The sequence below is a fragment of the Sceloporus occidentalis genome, unplaced genomic scaffold, assembly GCF_023333645.1.
Source record: "Sceloporus occidentalis isolate IW3139 unplaced genomic scaffold, rSceOcc1.0.p SCAF_3, whole genome shotgun sequence".
Taxonomy (NCBI): domain Eukaryota; kingdom Metazoa; phylum Chordata; class Lepidosauria; order Squamata; family Phrynosomatidae; genus Sceloporus; species Sceloporus occidentalis.
The window spans coordinates 156,219,629-156,243,983 of NW_028316983.1; the positions used below are offsets into that span (position 1 = coordinate 156,219,629).

General features: G+C 40.3%; 1 protein-coding gene across 1 annotated transcript in view; it reads left to right on the forward strand.

Annotated features, from left to right (window-relative positions):
* Nucleotides 1–3,789: 3,789 nt before the first annotated feature.
* Nucleotides 3,790–24,355, forward strand: part of LOC149316966 (glutamate decarboxylase 1-like) — a 50,160-nt gene continuing 29,594 nt past the window's right edge. Inside the window, exons 1-4 of the mRNA XM_089516593.1 lie at nucleotides 3,790–3,900; nucleotides 15,856–15,990; nucleotides 19,024–19,266; nucleotides 22,169–22,259. Of these exons, the coding sequence (XP_089372719.1) occupies nucleotides 3,840–3,900; nucleotides 15,856–15,990; nucleotides 19,024–19,266; nucleotides 22,169–22,259 (530 nt within the window). The 5' untranslated portion in view covers nucleotides 3,790–3,839. The remainder of the gene's footprint in view (nucleotides 3,901–15,855; nucleotides 15,991–19,023; nucleotides 19,267–22,168; nucleotides 22,260–24,355) is intronic.

Sequence of the window (24,355 nt, forward strand, 5' to 3'; positions counted from 1 at the left end):
TTAATTGAGTATTGCCTTGTCTTTTTAATGCCTATAACATATGTATATTTGTGTTTGTTTCCAGCCCCTGAAGAAGGCCTTTTCCCACTGAGGCTGAAATCCAGTGGAATTAAATATATATATATATGAATAGTTTACCATCATTGAGCACATGGAGCTTGTCTCCTTACTATTTTCTGCTTTTAATGTGCCTTTCAGTACTCTCTTCACTACTACAAGGAATAAAGGCCACTGTTTACAAATTGCCAGCATAGACCTTATATGTATTTCATATCTGCTTAGTGTGTAGCTTATTGAGCTAATAATGATCATGCTGGCTGGTGGATTCTGGCAGTTGTTTTCCAAGCTGTGCTCTCACTATGTTCTGATCACCTACAGAGAGGTTTCCTAGAACTGCTTTCAGTTCCTTTCTTTTAAAAAGCACACAGTTCCATTATTCTTTTTTTCTCCTCCAGTAGTGATGGTAATTTCCCCCCATCACCACAACCTTCTATCTGCAAGGAGAAAAGAACCATGCATCTCCATTTTAATTAATATATTCTATGTTTAATCTGAAGTACCATGTCTATCTTTTTTCGCAGGCCTATATGCTACATGTTATCTTCCTAACATGACTTCCCAAATAACAGGAAAGAGCTTGTGGCAAAGCGATGGGATGACACTCTTTTTCATCAAAACCTTGATAGGAAGGAAGTGTACTGGGCTGCTTCTTGAGATCTGTGGAAGGCATTGCTGCATACTGACAAAACACTGGGGAGTAAAATGTAAGTGCTGAGGTCAGAGTAAATTCTTTCATCTTCTAAGGGAACCTGAAGTGTTTTATTCAATATAGACCTAGCTCTGCACCCACTACTTAAGCTGATCCTGCAAATCAGATTTGAATTTTCCTCATAACTCATCTAGAGCAATAATCTAATGTGCTAGGAACATAAAAAACCTCCTTGTCAATATTCCTGACAGAAGTAATTTCAGGAAAATGAGGCAATTTCAGGAAAATCCACTGAAACAGGCAGAAAACAAAACAAAACAAAAACACCCATCTTAGTTTAAGGTCTGTTCCACATTGCACCAGTGCTTCCCAAGCTATCTGATGTGCAGGGTCAACAATTTTCCCCCCATTGTGCCTGTGACCAGTACCATATTTATGCCCATTGAGTACAATTGTTTCCTTCTTTTTTGGAAACTCACCACATATTGGTAGCACTTTACAACACAATAACATATTGATAACACTTTAATTGTCATAGCTGCCACATGGTGCATACATCTTTGACCGTCAGCATCTTCTTGCCACTCTCTGCCATAGATAATCTGCCACATGTGATAGTTCTGTCAGTCTGCCTAATGGTAGGGCCAGTCCTATAACTGGATGTTACTTGACCCAAGCCAAATATTAATTGTTTAGGAAAAAAAGAAACCAAAAGTGCAGGAAGGAGTACTGCTAACCTAATGGAGAACTTCAGTAAAAACCACATCCAATTTCTCATCTCTGGATTTGATCACTTCCTGCTACCATGGGCCACATACCCCTGAAATTCAGTAGTGTGGCAGAAATAGGAACCCTGCACTTCTTTTTTTCTCTCAATTTTAGTATTCTTTTCTTCTAAAATGAAGTCTTTTAGGAGGGAGAACCCTTTTAAAGAAGGTAAGTGCACTTTTAGAAGCTTCTGCATAGTTTGACTTTCTTCCAAAGCAAGGTTGCTCTCATGCAGATAGATAGATAGATAGATAGATAGATAGATAGATAGATAGATAGTGCCCTGATTTGGTGGTATGCTACCAATGTAGCTGATAGTTGTAGATCTTTGAAGTTGGGGGGGGGGGGGTTACATGCAGGTAGAATCGCCAGATCTCAGGGTACTGGCTGAAGTTTCAGAGAGGTGATGTGCTTCCCTGAGTCTCTAGGTGGAGAGACATAGCTTAGAGGCAACAGTGATGGAGGAGGAGGAAGTTTGATCTTACTTTGTAAAATGGCTTTAACATCTGAACACCCATTTCCTGTTAGAATTATCACCCTTTGAATTCCTGTATTTACTGATTAGTTTGCTGGATACCTCCTTTCACAATGTCCATTAAAAATGCATACGCTAAAGAAACTGGGGGTTATGCCAACATATGTTGCCACTAGGATTCTAGCCAACACCTAGGAAATGGCTATATATCTGACACATTCCTCTTATGGTACATTCAACTGGTATGCATGTATTAGTATTAGTACTATAAGCCTATATTACACTAAACCTTCTGGCCACATATATGTTGTATAAAATATTTATTTAGAAAGTTGTGCAGTAAATCCATACTATTTCACTTTCTTGTGTACAGACCCAGATGCAGATATAATTTACTGAACTTTAAACAAGGGTGACTCCCTGTGACTTCAGAAGCATCCAACCCATGGGCTCAGGTTCAGGCCCTAAAATCTCAGTGAATGGGAAGCTGCTGATCTGGCAATGTTATATGAGGTCCAGTGTGCTGTGTGTCACCCATCCCTCCCTTACATGAATGAACAAAGAAAAAGATTCTTAACACTGAATGGAGGAAGAAATAATAATAAAGAATTGTAATAGAACAATAATTTTAATAGTCTGTATTGTATAATTTGGCAAATGTCATCTTGCAAATACAATGGCACCACTTGCGTTTTTACATAATGAAATGTAATTTTATTTTCTAATCAAGTACAAACTAACAGAGGGATGGGGTGGCTTAGTGGTTAAAATGACAATTCTGACAATTAGAAGATTGGAAGGTTGGCAGCTCGAGGCCCAAGTGCTGCATGATGGGGTGAGCGCCTGTCACTAGCCCCAGCTTCTGCCAACCTAGCAGTTTGAAAGCATGCAAATGCAAGTAGATAAATAGGTACCACTTCGATGTGATGGTAACAGTGTTCAGTGCAGTCATGCTGGCCACATGACTATCAGAGAGGTCCTTAGACAACACTGGCTCTTTGGCTTAATAACAGAGATGAGCACTGCCCCCTACAGTCAGTTATGACTAGACATTCATGGCAAGAGACTACCTTTACCTTTACCTTTCTGCAAATTATATATAATCCTTCCAAATGTAGTTGAACTGCTGCTCCCATATTGTCCTATTGTGCATCTACACTGTAGAAATAATCACTTTAACAACCTGTGGCTCCATCCTACAGGATCCTGGGAGTTATAATTCTTTGAGGCACCAGTACTCTTTGGCAGAGAAGGCTAAAACTACAAATCTTGTAAAACAACAAATCCTAGGATTCCATAAAATTGCTCTACAGCATTTTATGTGGTGTCAACCTGCAATATTTCTACAGTGTAGATGTACCCTTAAACTGCATAGCCATAGAAGAGGGATGATGAGAGCTTTGGTCCACCCACATCTAGATGCTCAGATGTTGCCTGCTCCTGATACAGATATTTAGGCTTGATATGTACTCTTGCTCAGTGAGTACCACTTGTTCCTTAGGTTACTGCATATGAACTAGAGAAATATCCATATTCAGTTTCTTATTGTAAAATGTCACTTTCTCACTTTGGACCTCTGTGAAACAATGGTTGTTAAAGGTGGTTTACTGTGCCTTAGTCAATAAACTATATGAGAAAATCCAAGAACCTTAGGACCTTTAAAGTGATATCACTTTAAAAAAAACAACACCCACAGAAAATAAGTCAGACTTCTTTGTCTCCACCCATCTTACTTAACAAGCAACTGGCACGCCCAGAGGCACTGTGCATTCAACAAAAATATAAACTATGTGCTCCGTAAGAAAACAAATTAGTTTAACAGCTCATACACCTGATGTCTATATTGTATAGGCTGCAGGAGAATTATCCTACAGTGGATGTTTTTCTATGTTCATGGCTGTTCAAAGAGGGAAAGAGATGGATTTCCAATTGATTACCCACACAACAAGTAAGTCTTCAGATACAACCAGCTGGTAAAGCTGTTCAACTTCTAAAAATAGTAATCTGCTTTATGATTGTTTCATAGCTAATTGAAAGGATGTAAGACAGTTTGGTTGCCTTTTCTGTGTGCACAGGTTTTGTAATGGAATATGTTGTAAAGAAGAAGAAAAGAAAAAGAATTCATTCAAAGGGTTTTGAGTTCTTAATCCTTAAGTCATTAGCCAAAGGGAAGAGAAGAATAGGAAATAGGGGTTGGTGCCTTGTAAAAAGTACCACAAAAATAATTACCTCCTATAAACACTACCCTCCTTCCTTGGTGATTCAGGGAAAGAAGCAACTAGAGAGAATCATTAGCCAAAGAACAGATGAAGGAGGGGACTGGGAGGTCCTCACCAATTGTCAGTGCTACTTACAATGTGGGGGGAAATTAGCTTTGCAAGAGGCTTAGCAAACCTTTGGACTATTTGCACAAGTTGTATCAATACTAACCAAGGAGGAATCCAGATCTTGGGTGAATTAAGAAAGTTTTATTTGGAAAAATGCAGAGCAAAAGATAGCAGTTCAAACATACACGCATACAGAGCTAACCAAAATGCAAATATGGAAATGGGATAGCAGAGTTTATCTTGAGACCTTTGTCTCAAGTTGCAAGAGGAAATGCAAATCACGTAGGGGAAGGAAGGTGCACTTAATTCACACATTTAGATCTGATGTCTTTTTTCCTATTTCCCTTCAGACTAATTCCTTTTTTTCCTGGCAAATTGACCTAGTGTCCCTGAAAAGTCATCAGTCTCTCAAAAACATGCTTTCTCCAGATATGAGAACCCCTCCAAAACAGCATGGCACATGCAAGGGGGCTTTACAGAATCATGTGACATTTATATTTTAGAATTAAATTTCACTGAGGATATTATATAACATCACTATCTTTGTCCCCAGTGCCTCACATTTTATTCTTGCAAGGGTGAAAAATATTCTTTTACATGGTTAAACATACACTTTTCTAACATGATTCTACACTATTTTAAATGGACTGGAGCCTTTAGCTGGATGTTCCTGAAATACTTGTTTTGTGACTTTTGGGTAGATTTTCTGTAGCTTTCCTTTCTTTCTTATGGTCAGTTTCGCTGAGAAAAAAAGTATAGACGATTGACAACCATGCACTGTTGGAATCCTACTAGTAGACTAGCTGAGGAATGTGGGGTAGCTCCTACAAGGGAACAAACAATGAGCAGTAACCACTTTCAATCTGCTGGAATGTAAACCAGATACCTCAAGCCAAATGATAAGAAGATTTGTGTGCAACCATAAGCCTGGTATGTGACAGTGACTTCAGTATGTGCAAACTGTGCTTTCAGCACATACATAGGTCCTAAAAGGGAAAGTGTGGTGGTTATTTAATTCTTTCATACACAGGTACCTCACGGTTTGTAAATGTAAAAGTTCTGGCTAGGCCTGAAAGCAATCATATGCCAATTCAATTATCTCTTTTTTCTCTTAGTCTGACATCTTTCTCAAAAAACAAACAAAAAGTCATTGATGGTCACACCTGAAAATTTAACAAGAGATAAAAGCTGGAATGAGAAGGTACAAGACATTGGGCCGTTCTAGACGGGCCTTTAATACGCCCCCGTCACGTACTAGGGGTTGGCTGAGGACCTAGCATCCTTACCGGCCTCACCCCTAGCACTTGATGGGGGCGTAAAAATGATGGCGCCCTATACACATGGGCGCCACCATTTTTACATGCCGGATGCTTAGCGTCCGCACGTCCCCCTGTGCTTGCGATGTCACGAATGCGCCATTTGCGCACTCATGCATCGCAAGCGCGACGCAAAAAGAAGCCGATTTTTGTGGCTTCTTTTTCCGCTGCTGGGAAGCCTCCCCGCTTGGAGGCTGAGGCTTCCCGGTGGCAGAAATTGAGGCGGCGGCAGACCACCCTTTTTGGGCCATTATTAACTTTTTAAAAATAACTCTCCCAGCATGCTTCTCTTAAGAGACAAACCCTTTCCTATTCAGACCACCTGAAAGTTTATGATAAAATAGGCCAAAAAATTCAGACCTCTCGTGGTTAGTTCTAAATTAGAAGTCCAGTTAAACATCCCAGACATGGAGTGTTTGATAAACAGTGTGCAATCCAGACACTTACTTTAGCTGAAGCTGTAATAAAATGGGAAGATTCACTAGAAAATTACAGTCTTTATCTTTGCAGGGAGTAGAAAAATTTACATTGGGGAAAAAAGGATAGACTATATTCATTAGAATTTGTCAAACACTTGACACTCCACTTGACACTCCATTAGATTTTGGGCAAAACAAATCTAAAAATGTATATGATTTCACCAGCAACCAAAATAATTCTGCATAATTGCAGGCCTGTTTTTCTTCTCTTTTGAAAATTAATCTTTTAGGAGCTAGCATTAAACCTTTTTATAGCATAAACATGTTTGTGCTTGCTTGTTGCCCTGATTGGGAACCAGTGTCTCTTGATGAAATCAATAATTTGATTAACATCCGTCCTACTCAAAAAGCTCTTGGGGAAGATTTGCTCCCTGCAGAATTATTCAGATCAGATTCTGGCTGGTGGGTGCCAGTATTAGCATCATTGTTTTCACATGTTAATCAACATGGGGAAATACTACAAAGATGATGAGTGAGCATAGTTGTCCTTATTCATAAAAAGGGCTCCAAGGCTGACCTGAAGAATTTTGGATCTATTAGTTTATTGAGTATTGTGTTGAAGCTATACTCAAAATACTTATTGAATAAGTTGGAAGTCTTGGCCTCTGAAAATTTTGCAGAAGAACAAGCAGGATTCATGAAGTGTGAATCCACAACACACCAAGGTTTTATTCTGTACCTTGTGATCAAAATAATAATAATAAAAAAATCACATGAAGGCAGAAAAGAATTCTTAGCTATTTTTGTGGATTTAAGTTCTGCCTTTGATCTTATTATTCGAGATCATCTTTGGTAAAAGCTAGCTGCCACTAATACTGGCAGAAGACTGCTCTTTTTAATTCAGTTGCTGCACTCTAATACATCCCTTGGGGTCAGAATTGGAGCAAATAGACTACCAGCAACAGCAAGCAATAGCAAGTACATTTCTATACTGCTTACCGATGTATTAAGCAGTTTACAAAGTGTAAGCTAATTGCCCCCAACAAGCTGGGTACTCATTTAATGACCTACGGAAAGATGCCAGGCTGAGTTGACACAGAGCCCCTGACTTGTATTGAACTCACAATCTTGTGGTTTGTGCGTGAATGGCTGCATTACAGGCATTTAACCACTGAGCCACCAGGGCTGATAACATTACTATAGCTGGGGAAGTGTGACAGGGTTGTCTTTTAGCCCCCTTTTTATTACATTTTTATATAAATGATATTGCCCGACATTTGTCTGAATCAGATTTTTTTCCAGCTATTATACCAGATTGCAAACTTTCAGTTCTTTTGTTTGCTGATGATATTGTTTTGATTTCTGCCATCTTGATTAGTATGCAGAGACTTCTAAAACAGTTGAATGCTTTTTGTTGAAAGAAGTAGTTAACAATCAACCATTCAAAAACAAAAGTGGTGGTCGTTGAGAAGAAGAGAAAAACCCATAGCTGTAGACAGAATACAACATCCATAGAACAATAATCCTATTTTAAATACCTGAGTTTGGGTTTTAATTCTAAATTATTCTGTGTATCTCATTCTCATGCAACTAAGCTGAAATTCTCCCAATCTATCAACTCTCTCATGAGGTTTCACAGATTTTATGGGGGAAACCTGGTTGCTAATATATTTGAGGTTTTCCAAAAGAAAATTATCCCACAGTTTTTGCATGGTGCAGAGATCTACAATAACATTATTTTAGAGAATGTGCAGAATACTGTTTTGAAATCTCTGTTGGCTGTTCCTAAAGACACATCTGCTTCTCTTTTAAGAGCTAAACCAAGGCTAATTTCCCATCAAGTGGGTGCACATGTGGCATTGGCCTTATATTGGCTGAAATATGAGTCTTACTTGGCTCCCTAAAAATGTTTCTTAGAGCAATTGCAATCTGACTCTCAAAGGTCCAGGACAAACTCAGGATGAATTTACATAAATATGGGATTAACACAGAAGCCCTACCAAATTATTCCAAAAGAATCAGACAATTGGTTAAAGAGAAAAAAATCCAACTTGTTTCTAAGTGGGAGACTTATTCATGCATTCACAACAGCATATTCTTTTACGCTATCCATTGTTTAAAACATCCTTTGGAATGGAGAAATATTTTTCTAACTTTATTTTGGCCCCTTTCAAAAAGTGTTTACAGATTTACATTTCCAGTGCAGCCATCTACTTATTTGAAGGGGAGATATAACAATGACCTTTTGACTCAAAGTCTGGGTATCAGTGAGTCAGGGCAAGTGGAGGACATTTATTACTATCTGCTATAATGTTCCCTACATACATCACCTAGACAAAAGTTCTTTAAACATATGCTCCCTCTCATTTCTAAACATTTTTCTCTTGAACAGTTCTGCATCTTATAGTTGATAATAATGTTTACATCACTGTTATGGTTGCAAAACTTGCCCTGGTTGCTAGTAAGCTATGATCTAGGTACCCAAATTAATTGTAAGAACTGTTTTGGAATGTTGTAGATAGATGGTACTTTAAACTAGTTTCTTAATTTTAATTATTATAAATGTGAATATAATATTTGGGCCTCAAGGTGATCCCTGTTCTTGAAAATCACCTGCTGTGGGACAGATGGGGAACGGAACGGGGACATCAGGCAGCATCAGCAGCGTTCTGGCATGCAGTAAAATAGGTGATATCCCCATTCCGTTCTCTTCTTGCCCCTTCCATTCCGCACCGGGCCTGTACCCCAGGGCCTGTGCAATGAGGTCCTTTGTCAGACTGCAAGTACCAGCAGCCTTAGCTATCATAGTCAATGGTGAAAAATGAGAGGAGGTGCAGTTCACTAACATCTGAAAGGCTACATGATTGCTCCTGGTGTAAATGAACCCTCAAAGTAAAGGTAGTCCCTTGACATGAATGTATAGTTGTAACCAACTGTAGGGGGTGGTGGTCTTCTCTATTACTGCATGGAATGCTGTTACCTTCCCATTGAAGTGGTACCTATTTATCTACTTGCATGTGCATGCTTTCAAACTGCTAGGTTGGTAGAAGCTGCGACTAGTGAAAGGAGCTTACTCCATCATGTGGCACTTGGGTCTCGAACTGCTGACCTTCTGATCTTACAATCATCAGAATTGGCATCTTAACCACTAAGCCACCGCATCCCCTTGAACCATATAGCATAAGAATGACCCATACAGCATAAGAAATCCATAAATCTCCAGTACTTCACTGCAAGGGAAGAAACCAATCCTGTCTAGTTCATGCACGATTGGATTTCCTAGTGTTTAGCATAATAATGAAACACCTCTATTTGACCAGGAAACAGTGTTGCCAACAAGCCTCAAAGATATTCCCTGGAATGTTTTACCAAAATCCAAAATCCCTGGAATTCCCCAATATTTACTGGAATATTCAGTCAAAATCCCTGGAAAGAAATTAATTAGATTCTCCAGATTCCAGGGAATTCCTCAGAAATCGGCAAGATCAAGGAACTGTCCATGATCGTCTGCAGGGGGGGGGGGGGCAAAGGAGGCTAAAATGAAACAACTGCAAATAGACACACCTTGTTTCTGTTTGTCTTGTTCACCCTGCCTGCTAGAAAGTTTTTGGCAAAGGTTTGAAAGGAGTTGGCTTTGGAAAAGATGATATCTTTATAATTACTTCAGTGTCATTTTGCATAAGTGAAAAAGTCATTTAACAACTCGTGTGCTTCTATTTGGAGGTATAAATGTACACGCACACACACATACACACACATCAGAGAGATAGAAATGGTTTCTGGGCAAGGTGAGAACAGATTTGCATTTGCAGTACAAGATCTACAAATTCTAATTGAAATATGTCATAAAATACACCAAACGCCCTGGATAAAAACAGGGATAATGTAGCCTTCAGTTTGAAGCAGGTGCAATTTTGCACATGCGGATAACTGTATGCAAATAAGTTTATAGACAGCTGCTTTCTGTAGGTAAAACTAAGTAATTAAATATGTTAATGTTATTTCTTCTCCACAGAGAACATTTAAGCAAAAATCAAATGGAGGAAGACAAATACCAGGCTTTTTGTGTTTTATTTTGTTTTGCCCCTTGAGGTGCAATGTGATGAATTAATGATAAAGATGACAAAAAATTCTAAATACTCATAAGACACACAATAGGGCAATACTTTTATTAGGAATAACATCAGTCTCAGAAAATAGTGAGAAAGCATTTTAGTTCTCCAGAGTTCTTCATCATGCTTGATGAGAAAGAGTTGGGGGGAAAAGAAGGAAGCCTGATGCCAGAACTACAAAGTCTTCATTTAGTCATTAACTTGGGGTGAATATAGAAGAAAATTGTTGACTGATTTGGTGTAGGTTAGTAGTCTCCAAACTGTACTCTTTTAGGTATTTTGGATTTCAACTCTCAGAATCCCAGACTATTGGCCAACATGGCTGAGGCGTCTAGCAGTTGAAGTCCAAAATCTCTTAAAAGGCATACCGTATATAATCATGTATAAGTCGAGGTCAACTTTTGGGGCCAAAAATATGGATTTTCATATGACCCGTGGATAGGTCGAGGGTGCGCTCTCCTCAGCGTCTCCCTGACTGGGCTTTCATCGCAAAAGAAGCCCAACAAGGGAGAGGCTTTTGGGCGATCGCGCACCCTCCTTGGCGTCTCCTCAGCCAGGCCCCTTCACTGAGGAAAGGGCCTTGCCAAAGAGAGGCTTTTGGGGAAGGCAATCGCCCTCCCCAGCATCTCCTCGGCTGGGCTCCTTCCCCAGGGAAGGGGCCTCGCCGAAGGGAGGCTTTTGGGGAAGGCAATCGCCCTCCCCAGCGTCTCCTCAGCCGGGCTCCTTCCCCAGAGAAGGGGCCTCGCCGAAGGGAGGCTTTTGGGGAAGGCGATAGCCCTCCCCAGTGTCCCCTTGGTCAGGCTCCTTCCCAAAGGAAGGGGCCTCGCCGAAGGGAGGCTTTGGGGAAGGCGATCACCCTCCCCAGCCCCTTCTCTGGGGAAAGCCTAGCAGAGGAGAGGCTGCAGGGCACGCACTCGTCTCCCTCGCTGGATGTCGAGGCTAGCGGGGGCTGTGGGGCAATCGGGCACCCTTGCCAGCGTCTCCTCAGCTGGGCTATCTCTTGCAGAGGTAGCCCGGCTGGGGAGAGGCTTGGTTAAAGTACCCCATTGCCCCATAGATAAGTCGACCCGCGATTTTGAATGCCATTTTAGGGCAAAATTTTTCGACTTATAGTCGAGTATATACGGTAGTTTAGGGACCACTAGTTTAAGTGATGCTTCAAATTCCAGTTTGGGAATTTTTTTTTTTGGGGGGGGGGGACGCTAAGTGGGATACCATAAAAGTGATATCATTGGAATAAAAATGTACACGTTTAGGTACCCTGCAGGATCAGAACTCTGTTCAACAAATGGATTTCAGAAGTGGGGTCTAGTAATATTGGGATCAATATTTCTGAAAATTAGTTTACATGTTGATGAACAAGTGACATCCATTAAAAAATATCAACTGTCTGCATAGTTTGAAATAAAACTGTTAATCACAAGGAGTAAGGTCTATAGAGGGATAGGGCCTAAATGCCCTAAAGGCACCACCTCTTATCTGATCTTGGAGGCTAAACAGGATCAGCCCTGGTTAGTACTTGGATGGGAGCTCACCAATGCATACCAGCTGCTGTAGGTTCGATTTTAGAGGAAGGAACTGGCAAAACCACCTCTGACTATTCCTTGCCTAAGAAAATACTATGAGATTCATGAGGTTGCTGTAAGTCAACAAGTGACTTGACAACACAAGCGCACACATGCGCATGTGCACACACACGCACACACTTGTGTCCAGTGTGTCCGATAAAGATATATCCCCATACACTAATCTGAAAGTAAATTATAGCTGCATGCTCCTCATTGAACATGGCATGTTGTTCACCTCTCAACAGTGAAAGATATGTTGTGCATACAACCTTAAAGAGCCCTGGTGGCTCAGTGGTTAAATGGCAGTATTGCAGCCACAATGTTGTGAGTTCGGGCTCCAAGGTTGACTCAGCCTTCCATCCTTTTGTTGGTCAGTAGAATGACTACTCAGCTTGTGGGAGGGAATTGGCTAATACACTGTAAACTGCTTACAGAGTGCTGAGTTCACTGTTAAGTGGCATGAAAATGGAAATGCTGTTACTATTGCCCAAGAAAACAATGACATTCATGGGTGGCCATAAAGTCAACTGGAAATTTGAAGGCACATATACACACATACATAGAAAGATACTTTGGCCCCATACAGACAGGGCAAAATAAAGCTGCTTTGGGTCATTTTGGAGGTATGCTGTTTAAACGATGCATGCATTCTAAGAGCCCAGAAGCCACGCCAAAGCCATGATCCAGTCCTAAGAACTGGAGCGCAGCTTTGGCACAGCTTCCAGACTCTTAGGACACATGCATCATTTAAACGGCATACCTCCAAAGTGACCTGAAGCAGCTTTATTTTGGCAGTCTGTATGGGGCCATAGAAGAGTAAAGAAAAGTCTTGCAATCTGATATGAAACTTGGGATGAATATGCCAAGGGGATTCTGTGAACCATGACTTATGGTGAACCTATTGTGGGGTATTTTTGGCAAGTTTTTTTTTTTGGGGGGGGGGGAGGATTCCATTGCCTTCCTCTGAGAGAGTGTGATTTGCCCAATGTTGCCCAGTAGGTTTCTATGGCTGAGTAGGGATTCAAATCCTGGTTTCCCAGAGTCCTAGTCCAACATTCAGAGCATCATTCTACACTGGCACTCTGACTAGGGCCCTGACTAGGGTGTGGCTGCCCTAAATGAATAGGACAGAAAGGATCAAAGAGGCAGGGCATGAAACAAAACAATGGATTGAACACAGATGAGGTGAGGTAAGGATGATTTTGCTAGACCTGGCAAACTGCAAGGTTATTTACAGCAGGAGAGAAGAGGAGGACTATGGAAAATATTCTGCTTGGATGCCAAACACCTAAGGTGGGGCTGGAAAGGTCTTTGTTCTTGTTTTGTTTTGTATTTTAGTGAAAACTACATCTCAGGTATTGTTCTACATGAAAATGAAATGAGAGAACAAACACCACAGAATGGCAAGAGAACTTCTCCATATTATGCTGTTCAGCAGTGCTTTCCATAGAATTTAGAAAACTAAAGCTGATTTACTGGGATTCACCTTGATATTTTCAAAACACACAGGACAAAAGGAAAAGCAAGAGCAGGGAACAGGTGATAGGGTGGGCAATGGAATCATTCTTTTACTTGAATGCCCTAAAGCCATGTGAGAAAGGAGAAACTCCTTTCCCCCCCTCAATGCAAGAATGTGCTGTTTTGTGTAGCTGTCATGAGGCAATTTAAATATTTGTATTCATTTTGTCTTTTACAAACATTCCACTTTTTGTAACTGTTTACTCTTAATGCCTTCATCAAGATCCCTAACAAAATTAGCCAAAAGTCTTCCCAAAGATGGACAAACTTTCTCCGTACAGAAGAACAAACAAGATGTTTATAAAAGCAACATAAAGCCCTTTTCATCTGATGACTTCTGTGTCAGTCAAGCAATGAATTCATTCCAGAGCTTTGGCTGATTTTTAAAGGCTAAATCCAAGATGTTGAACCATTTGGGAGGGTTAGAATTCAGTACCCCTGACAGCTCTTTTACGGCTGAGACCAAACCCCAGAGTAGATTCACTGTCCCACAGACATAGGTTGCATCCACATTTTACCTGCCATGTTCAATGCCTTCTTGTTCAGAGAGCTCTGGTGCCACAACAAACTATAATTCCCAGGATTCCATAGCAATGAGCTATAACAGTTAAAGTGGTGTCAACCTGGATTCTTTATGCAGCATGAATGTTGCCACGCAAGCCACACAAATGCTACTGTGTAAAACTGGTTAGGTATCTTGGTATCCAAAAATATTGGATACCTGTTAGATACTATTTAGAGATCTCACTGTCCAAAGTATTCTTCTCATGCAAATATTAAGTAGGACATGTGGACATGTGTAAGAAATCAGTTTTCAGTCCAAGATTAAATCAGCTAGTCCTGGTTTTGCAGTCCCTGGCCAGTCCAGGGGGCAGATGCAATTTGCATGTCAAATGAACACAAAATACTACTGACGCAGTCAGTGAAAGGAATTCAAGGAAGGAAATGAATGGATTTCATTGCCTTATTAAACAAAACAGTGGAAATGGGTATCAACCAGGCATGGAAGTAAGAAAGGAGTATGGACTTAATAGATGTGGACAACCCCAGTCCTAATGGCAGTAAACAACCATATTAAACTATCATAAAAACAGCTGTCTCTTTTTACTGTTTTCCTACTTGTCTGCTTTAGTAAGTCCATAGGGTTTCACCAGTTATGATATCACTGGTTAAAGAGCTGAAAAACATTCCCTTAGCAATTTCTCTTGCCTCAACAAAAGCAATGAGTCTAATTCCCAATGTGGTCATCGGCTAGGCAATATAATTATTAAGAAGGGCACTTCTATACATTGTCATGTGTGGCTGTGACTGAGAACTGCAGGTATTGTCATATTATCAGAGAACGTAACACCAATTGCAAGAAATGGTGTTCAGTTAGCTTACCATAATTCCCACTAAAAGCAATCCCAAGTGGCTGAGAATCTCAAGGTTTCAAGAGAAATGGAACTATCAGGAAAAGAGTGGAACAGTTTTTACATACCCATGAAACGTGCTAGATGCACAGAAGAACACATGTTCCTACATTAAAATGTATTTTCTTTTCTTTTTTAAAAGCCATGCCTGCCAAGAAAATAATTTTACCTAAAGTTGATTCGAGCCTTATAAAGACTTGAAAAGGAAGGGATGATAGCACCACATATTAGAACTGCATAAGAGTAAAGTGGTTTTGTCAAGAAGACTCCCTAGCACAACCTCTTACTAGCTGTCAACACAATGGTCAGGAATGTCTGAATTGGGAAAAACTGGCCACTTTTTAAATGCAAAATTTGAAGAAAACTGCAGACTTTGATTAATTCTCACCTGTCCTGTACCTATAAGAAAACCTCCCTTTTCTTTTCACATACGGTGCATCTACACTGTAGAAATAATGGAGTTTGACACCACTTTATTTGCCATGGTCTCATCCTACAGAATCCTAGGATTGTAGTTTTACAAAATCTTTAGCATTCTCTGCCAAAGAATGCTGGTGCCTTACCAAAGTACAAATCCCAGGATTCTGTAGGATGGATCCATGGCAGTTAAAGTGGTGTCAAACACCATTACTTTTAATGTGTAGGTGCACTGCCAAAGATGCCTGAACAGCATTACAAAATTTCCTTTCCCAGTCTGGGAAGAGAAGGATTCCACTAAGGAGCTTATCACACAGCCATTTCTGCCCGACCCCAGCATGGGACGGGATCAGGCTGGAATGAGGGAAATGGGTGTTATCACACACGGAATTGCTGGTGCGGTGCTGGCTGACCACCACCCATCCCCAAGCCAGCCGATTTTGAGACACTGAAAGCTTCCATACTACCAAAATTGGTGGGATAAGCACGGCTTGGGGCCGGGTGGTGGTTGGCTGGCAGCATCATTTTAGTGTGTGGTAACACCTGCTTTCCCCTGTTGCAGCCTGATCCCATCCCATGACCGGATTGGGGGGAAAATGCACGTGTGAAAATCTCCTAAATGGTTGGCTATACATTGTAACATTTTGGTGCAGGTCCCACTCATGTTATTAAATTTGCAAGGGAACAAAGAACATGCAAAAATAGTGTGGCATAGCCAAGCTGATTACAGATGCGAACCAGTATGGCTAGTTTAACATATTTGTTTATCGGGTGTGTACTTGTAAACATTATTAAGTTCATGCTACTTTTGCAGATAAACAGCTCCATACCAAACCTCACCAGCTGAGACAAAAGCATCTTTCCAGTTTCCAAGGAGAATGTGAGGAGAGGGGGAAAGATTCTACCATTGAGAGCTTTGTAACAAATTTTTCTAACATTTATGAGTCAGGTAAGGTTCATATGTTACTCTAACATATTGCTTCATATTATCTAGGTCTCTATAGTACTCTCTGTGTGATAGACAAAGGGCATGTGTTTGTGGGAGAGACTTATTCAGCAGAAAGTCTCACTAACATCAATGAGATTTAATGCACCTTTAAGTGCATTAACGCCCTTAAGGGAATGACTAAAGGCTTTTGAGTGGCATGTTGATTTATTTAATTTTAATTTCACTGCTTGTTAAGAGTGACAAAGTAATCTCATGTTTTATGTTATACCACCAGTTTTATGTTATATACAAGGCCTGTACACCAGTGCTAGAAACATCATTTAGAGGGCAATTCTGCAGGTGACTGCACTTCACCCTCCATGTGCCACTGAAATTCAAAACACACTGCAGAAACAATCAGTTTGAGACCACTTTAACTGCCCTAGGTCAGTGGTAGGGGATCCTGGGAAGTGTAGCTTATTGTGGCACCAGAGCTCTCTGACAGAGAAGGCTAAATGTCTCACAAAACTACAGATCCTAGAACTTCCTAGCACTGAGCCAGAGCAATTAAAGTGGTCTCAAACTGGATTATTTCTTCAGTGTGTTTTGGACTTAAAGAAGACAGGTTCTGATCCCCATCCACAAACTCTTTTTGTTTTAACAAAGCCTATGGGGCACACTGCTTGCTTTCAAAGTGAACTGTGGAGGCCATTGCCTGGCAAATTTTAACTGCAGCTGCACAAAATCTGACAAAATTGTATGTTGTATTGCGGTTGGTATCTGAAAGCAACAGAGTAGTATAAAATTGACTAATGTGTCCTTGGTATTTATACAATAAAGGTGAAATAAGGCTAAGGTAGATGTCCCTGTGGTATGAACAGTGGAGTAGTATATGCTCTGTTGTCTTTATTTGATCAGAGTCACATGGACATTGTCTGAGAAGGTGATCTTCTTATATCGGCCTTTAAGGACAACTGGGGGAAGGGCATGATACTGTGCCAAAGTAAAGGCTCTCCAGTGTTTAGGTGATTCGAGTTTGCTAAGTATGCCATAGGTGCTGCCAAATATCTGTTGGAGTCACTAGCAATAAAATTTGGGGCACTAGCTAGATCTAGTTGTCACTCTGTATCTACCACCTGTTCTTTGATGGTTGCTTTAGCCTTATGATATCCCATGATGAGCAGAAGATCTGGAAAAAATCCTAGTGATGAAATTTTAATCATTGCCATCTGTTTCTACATGGACTGGAAATCATCTGTTAGGGTTAGTACAGCAAGACCAGTGGGGAAGAAGGACAATCTGAGCCAGTAACTGAGTATTGTCACCCACACTCTGGCCTCCATTTTCATAAAGTCTGACTCCACTCTCAGACTTGCATTAAAGACACATTTTGGGGCTTGGAATGCTGATCTTATAAATTTGGATTGCACAAATTCTAATGGTGCAGAATTGGGGAGGGGTCCCATTTGGGATCCATAAAGCAGCAGTGCAACTGATTTGGCTTCAAAAAGTTTGAGTGCCACCAGTATATAATCGCCTCCTCTTGTCAGGGGTCAGAGTCAGGTCTAGTAACATTTGGGTTGGAAATATATGATAGTTGTAAGGTGTTCTCAGATTTTTTCTCATCACTGTAATATGTAGCATTTTGCCTTCTTGGTGGTCGGCCGTAGGTTCTGGAACTTCCTAGGGAGATCAGAGCAGCTGTCTCCTTACTGTCCTTCCATTAGTGGGCAAAGATTTCTTCATCTCAATAGGATTTTGATTACCAAAACTTTTAAATAGCTTTTAAGAGAGAGCTGTACTGTTTTATTTATTCTTCCCCTTCAATTGCTTTTTATTATTAAATAGAGCATTTTATTTTTTAGTGTTTTTAATAGTTTAATTCTATTTTAATGTTGATCTTTTGTAGGTTTTAACTAGTTGTTGTGTGCCTTCAAGTCATTCCCTATCAGAGGGTTTTCTTGGCAAGATTTGTTCAGAGGGGGATTGCCTTTGCCTTCCTCTGAGGCTGAAAGAGTGTGACTTGTCCAAGGTCACCCACTGAGTTTTCATGGCTGAGTAGGGATTCAAACCTTGGTCTCCTGAGTCACAGTCCAATTATCAAACCACTACAACATGCTGGCTCTCAGGTTTTAACTATATTACATTTACAGTATTTTAATTTTTAAGCCAATCTAAGTCCCAGTTTTGTGGGGGATAGTCAGGTTACATATAATGTTAATAAAAGTAATAATAATGCATTCAACCATATACTTTTTTTTAAAAAGGATGTCAGAATTCAGTGTGGAAGTTTTCCTTTTATGCTTAACAGCCATGACTTGGGCCCTGTCTGCATGGGCCAAATAAAACCTTCCCAAGGCAAGTAGCTCTGATGATGCAGAGCCCAATCCCTGGTTCTCATGTGAATTGTCAGGACGATGTCTGGACAGTTCAGTGCTGAACCTACTGAATGACCCCTTAAAATGGTTGTAAAAACTTCACCATTTGGGAAGATCTGGAGCTCTCTGTTGTGATGCTGGGCAGCTGTTTACAAGGCATCCGGCTGTGCTGCCTGGCACCACGACTGCCACAGTCACTTGCTTTGAGGTCAGAATGAGGTATCCAGCCATGTGATTGATATCTGGGATCTTTTTTTCTGACTTAAGAGTGTGTGATGTGTATCATCAGTGGTAGCAGGACATACATGCAAATAGCAACTTGGCATCATGACAGAGGGGGGATTCCAGGGGTAATGGGGGGATCCCAGGACAGCTTTGTCTACTTTGGTCTGTACTGTGACATGTCTGTCTCTCTGTTGTATGGTGCACCTGTAACAATCTGTATTTTCAGATGTACCTTGCAAGTCTATAAAATGAATGAATGAATGAATGAATGAATGAATGAATGAATGAATTGTCCAGGAGAAAAATTAGTGGACTGTAGTTCTAGATTTGAAGATCAAGCGGAATCTCCCTGCAACATGACAGCCCTTTGTGAAAACACTTCCCTCCATGACTTCCCCTGAATGCCAAATTGATTAAATGTAAAGCTTGCTTGATTATTTTTCCCCACCAGACCTGCTGCCTTCACGGAATGGTGAGGAATTTACAGGACAGTTCCTTCATGAAGTGGTGGATATTCTCTTGACTTACATCAAGAAGACCTATGATAGAAAGAGTAAAGTGCTGGATTTCCATCACCCACATCAGCTTCTGGAAGGGCTGGAAGGCTTCAGTGTGGAACTCTCTGATCAGCCGCAACCTTTGGAACAAATTCTTGTTGACTGTAGAGATACCCTGAAATATGGAGTTAAAACAGGTAACAAATAGGGATAGGCAAATCTATCACTTTCACCAGTGTTTTAAATCTCAATTCCCCCCCCCCCCCCCCATTGTGAATGTGATGAAATTTGTGGACTTTGTTCAGTTCATTTTTAATAAGATATTTTTAGCAATCTCCACATGACAAATCCAAAAGGAATTTATATTCTTTCCACATTGAAGACTCTTATTTTACCTGCCTGTCATGTATATGTAAAGATGGAAAGTCTGTTAGGGAGAAAAAGGTATCTATTGAAATTAAACATTATTATGGTTGAAAACACAGGGATTCGGATCTAAACTTTTAAGAGCTAATAACTCAAATCTCCCTTTCAAAATAGATAAAACCATCAGTTTGAGTTTTTCCCACATTTGATTTTTTTTAAAAAAAACAGACTAAAGACTCAAATAAACAAACTATTGTGTGAACTGTGCTAGAAGGGAGAGAAAGATCATAGTTACATCCCATTAGGACAATAGTAACATACTCTACACAGAACTGCTTTTGAAAAGAGGTTAAAAACATCAGTGGGGCCAAAGATCTACCTCTGAAAAGTGCTTTAAAAAGTAGGCTCAAAGAACTACAGCTAGACTTTTGACCTAAGATGGTTATAGGATTTGTCACAACAATTCCACTGGCTACCTCTCTTTATTTCCAGACACTGAAGAAACTGGTTACAATGTAAAGTCATAACTCACTTGGGTCCAGGCCATGTGGAAGATCAAAATATCTTCAGCAGGGGTCCTTCTATAGGAGCGCATCAACACTGTAGAAATAATGCAGTTTGACATCACCTTACAGGCTGTAGCTCCATCCTATGGAATCCTGGGATTTGTAGTTTTACAAGGTTTTTTAATAAAAATAAATAAAAATAATTTTTTTATTTTTATCCCGCTTTTTGCCAAGCAATCACAGCAGCATACCACAGACTAAAATACATTCATATATACACAGTACCCCCCCTTAAAACAAGATTAAACATTATAAGATTAAAACTAACATGCTAAAATCTGAATAATCCAAATAAAAACCATGGGCAGAGTTCGATAGATGGGAGGACTTATTTGTAGCTGAGTATTTTATTCCGGGAAGGCCTGCTGGAAGAGATCCGTCTTAATGGCTGTTTAAAAGCTCTCTAGATTGGTAATTTGATGGATCTCATCAGGCAGGCCATTCCATAAATTGGGAGCGGCTGCAGAGAATGTCCTCTGGGAGGTCGCTGTCAATCTGGTCTTTAAGGGCTGTAGTAAATTCCTCCAAGAGGACCTGAGTGTATGGGGCGGATTGTACGGAAGCAGGTGATCCCTTAGATAGGTTGGGCCCAAGCCATGTAGGGCTTTAAAGGTGATAACCAACACCTTGTACTGTGTCCGGAAACTGATAGGCAGCTAGTGGAGTGACTTCAGTATTGGTGTTATATGGTGTTCCTGTGACCAACCTGGCTGCCATATTCTGTACCAACTGGAGTTTCCGGACTAGGCACACCCCATGTAAAGCGGATTGCAAAAATCAAGCCTTGAGGTTACCAGTGCATGTACTATGGTTTCGAGGTCACTCCGTTCCAGGAGAGGGTGCAACTGGTGTATCAGCTGAAGCTGATAACAGGTGCTCTTGACTGTCGCAATCTATTGTATCGAATGCTGCTGAAAGGTCTAGCAGCACCAATAGGGTCACACTCCCTCTGTCAATGCCTAGACAAAGGTCATCAGTTAGAGCGACCATGGCAGTCTCCACCCCATACCCTGTCCTGAAGCCCGTTTGAAATGGATCAATGCCAGTGTCCTGCAAAACTACAAATCTTAGGATTCTGTAGGATATAGCCATGACAGTTAAAGTGGTGTCAAACTGCATTATTTCTACAGTGCAGATGCGCCCTTACTCCCACCACCTTTGCAGGTCTATCTGGGGGGAATCTCACAGAAGGCATTGCCAGTGGCTGTCCCCAGGTTCAGGAACTCTCTGCCTAGGAAGGCTAGATTAGTCCCCTGATTATTTCTTTCTACCAATAAGCTTTCAGTAGCTGAAAAGGGGATTTATTAGTGTAATTTTTTGTTTTTTGTTTTTAAACTTTTTTTGATGTATTTCAAGTCACTTTTAGTTACATTTTTAAAATAATCCTCTGTGTGTATGTGTGTGTGTTAAAATCAATCTGTTTTAATTTTGTGAGCTGCCTTGAGACCAGGTTCTGGGGAAAATGCAGTATATGAATAGGTGGGTGGAAAAATGTATCTATAAAAATTCCATTGTGTATAGGCTCATTGGTAGATTTCAACACTTGATTGCATGAGTCTGTTTTAGTTAGGAGCAGAAGCTAGATTTGAGCACAAGTTGTTTCTCTCTAATTTATGGATAAAGTTGTGAATTCTACAAAGTTCATCTTAAAATATTCAAACCATGACATTCTCATCCACCACAAGACATGAAGGATAAGGCCATCAATGGCTACTATAGCTACATTTTTTATATTTTACTTCTCTAGTTACCTTTATTTTGGAAAGATACTTTTACACGCATGTCTTTTCTGTCCCCAGTATAAAGACATGCTCGCTAGCTTCTCCCACTACTGCTGCTTTATCCAGAGGTAGCTGGTAGCTTCGATGTCATTCTTTGTTTTAGACTGAGCTATAAAATTGCTCCACAGGATATTGAAGACTGTCCTCAAAATAGATTCAGCACTTTGGATACCTGTTTTAAAACGTGGCTAAATCCTGACATCAATTTGCTGTCACATTGACATGGAAGCCACCGTGGTGGCCTGCAGGCTACATTTGAATCCTGCCCTAACAGCTAATGAATACTTTACCACTATTTTTACACCATTTCATTGTGTTGAAATGTGATACATTTCTAATATTCCTCACAAAACTTTGATCTATTTTAACTTTCTTGTGTTTTTAAGGTCATCCACGTTATTTCAACCAACTCTCAAGTGGCCTTGATATTATTGGTCTGGCTGGAGAATGGCTGACAGCTACAGCAAATACAAACATGTACGTACTGTAATTTTAGTGTTCTATGGCTAAAGCTGGTTTGGAAAGACTTTTTTTTATTCTGGCAGACTGGCATTTTGCAAAGGATGGTCTGGACAGTTTCAAAACCCGATAGCTGGTGGCTTCCTTGTAGGTCAGGCAGAAAATCCCATCTGAGTCTTAGTTCAAGCTGAAGGTGCTGGAACTTATCTCTGGAAAAGGTACAGTATCTTGTATAGCTCTTTTAAAGTTGATATTAAACCCTAGAGCAAATATACCACCTCACTGACATGGCAGCCACTAGCTGTCAATGATTCTAGAACAGAATTAATGTTCATGCCAAGTTCTTGTGGAAAATACCAACAGATTTAATCAATTTTCCTATGAGGACTCACATATTTAGTAATGTGTTTGGAACCAAGATAGCTTTTTGACTACATTTAGACTGCAATACTATATGAAAAACACAATATTTAAAAGAATCACAGTAGGATGCTACTGTTGTTCAGTACTGAAGGCAGTGTTTCATTCAATGGATTTCTCTTTCTTGTGCAGAATCTTTGAATTTAAAAAGCACATATCAAAATATTCTTAAAATAAGAAGGAAACTTGGGTTCAACACAGCAATTTAGGAATGTTTATGTTTGAAAAACATATGCTTTAATTTCAACCAAGTTCTATATGATATGGCTATAAAAGCAATCACAGTTATATATTTTGGACCCAGTTGCTGTAGGAAAGACATCCTGTTAGTGACATGTGCAGATGTGCTAGGCATGCTTGATGTGTTTTATTTTGTGAATAATATCCTACTGTTGCATCCAACTGGTGGTGGAAATAGTGTTCTGCATACAGGGCCATTGTGCATGCAGTTCTACTTTGACATTCATATTGTAGTATGCAAAGGTGGATTGCAATGCATGATAACAGCTATACATGTTGGCTTCCACTTTGCATTTGTTGCACTGTGTTGCTATATATCACAGATATTTTATAATAAAAGTACAGTATTACTCGGCTGGTGGTTATTTACACTATGTGGCACTGATGTAGGATCTCTAAGTCATTGTCTTCCTATTTGCTTTACTTCCCTTCTGCAAATGCAAAGAAAAATGAAACACACAACATTTAAAATAGGGAACATGGAAGGAGAGTTACATTGGGTCAAACTGATTGTCAGATTTCTTTAAAGGTTTCAGATATCCACTTCTCTGTCACAGGGGAACTCCTCAACCTCTCATTATTAAAAGAATAGGCCTCCCACATCTACCTTTATGTTTATATACTGCATTTCACCCCACTATTGCCCATGTACCATGTGGAGTGGCTCTTACAAAAATCTAAAACCACTTCACAGTATAAAACCATGCATTTAGAAATTACAATAAAGCTAGCAAGTCAACAAAAATATTGAGGCTCAGACTATAGGTCAGGGCTGGGCAAATGTTGAGAGTTAGTAGGCTGCATTAGGTCCATGGGTCCCCAAGGAGGGAAACATGGAGGGCTGTACCCTCTGGTACACCTGCTCTGGTAGGTATGAGGGTACTTTCCATACTTTTTAAGTCCTCTATGGGACATTTTACATTGCAGAGAGGGCTTTTTTCAACAAGACGTAACCCACAGATTATATTTTGGGGGGGAGCTTCTTCTGGTCGTAAAATGTTGGAAAGGGATCCAAAATGGGAAAATTGCTCCCCATTCCTCAGGTGAGAATTTTTAATGAAAAAACATTTCCCCAAAATGTTTGCAGCCCAGGAGTGGAATTCAAATGTTCTTGGCTTGCATTTGGTCATGGATGCACTTTCCCAGCCACTGGTGTAGATAACAAAAATATCTAAAAATCTACATGACCCTGATAGCAGAAAACTAGCACAGTGTGAAGCAGGCTGTGTTAACATATTTCTCCCTGATGAACCTGGTTGTGGCTTCTATTGCTGTTGCTATTGCTGGTGCTACTGCTGCTGCTTGTCCTTCTTCCTCATCCACCTTCTTTTCCTTCTCCTCCTTCTTCCCCCCCTTCTTCCTTCTCCTTTGTGATCAAACGTTGAGTCCATTTATGTATGAAATGTATCTACTACTCACATTGAAAGTATATACAATTGCATCCAATGGTGCCA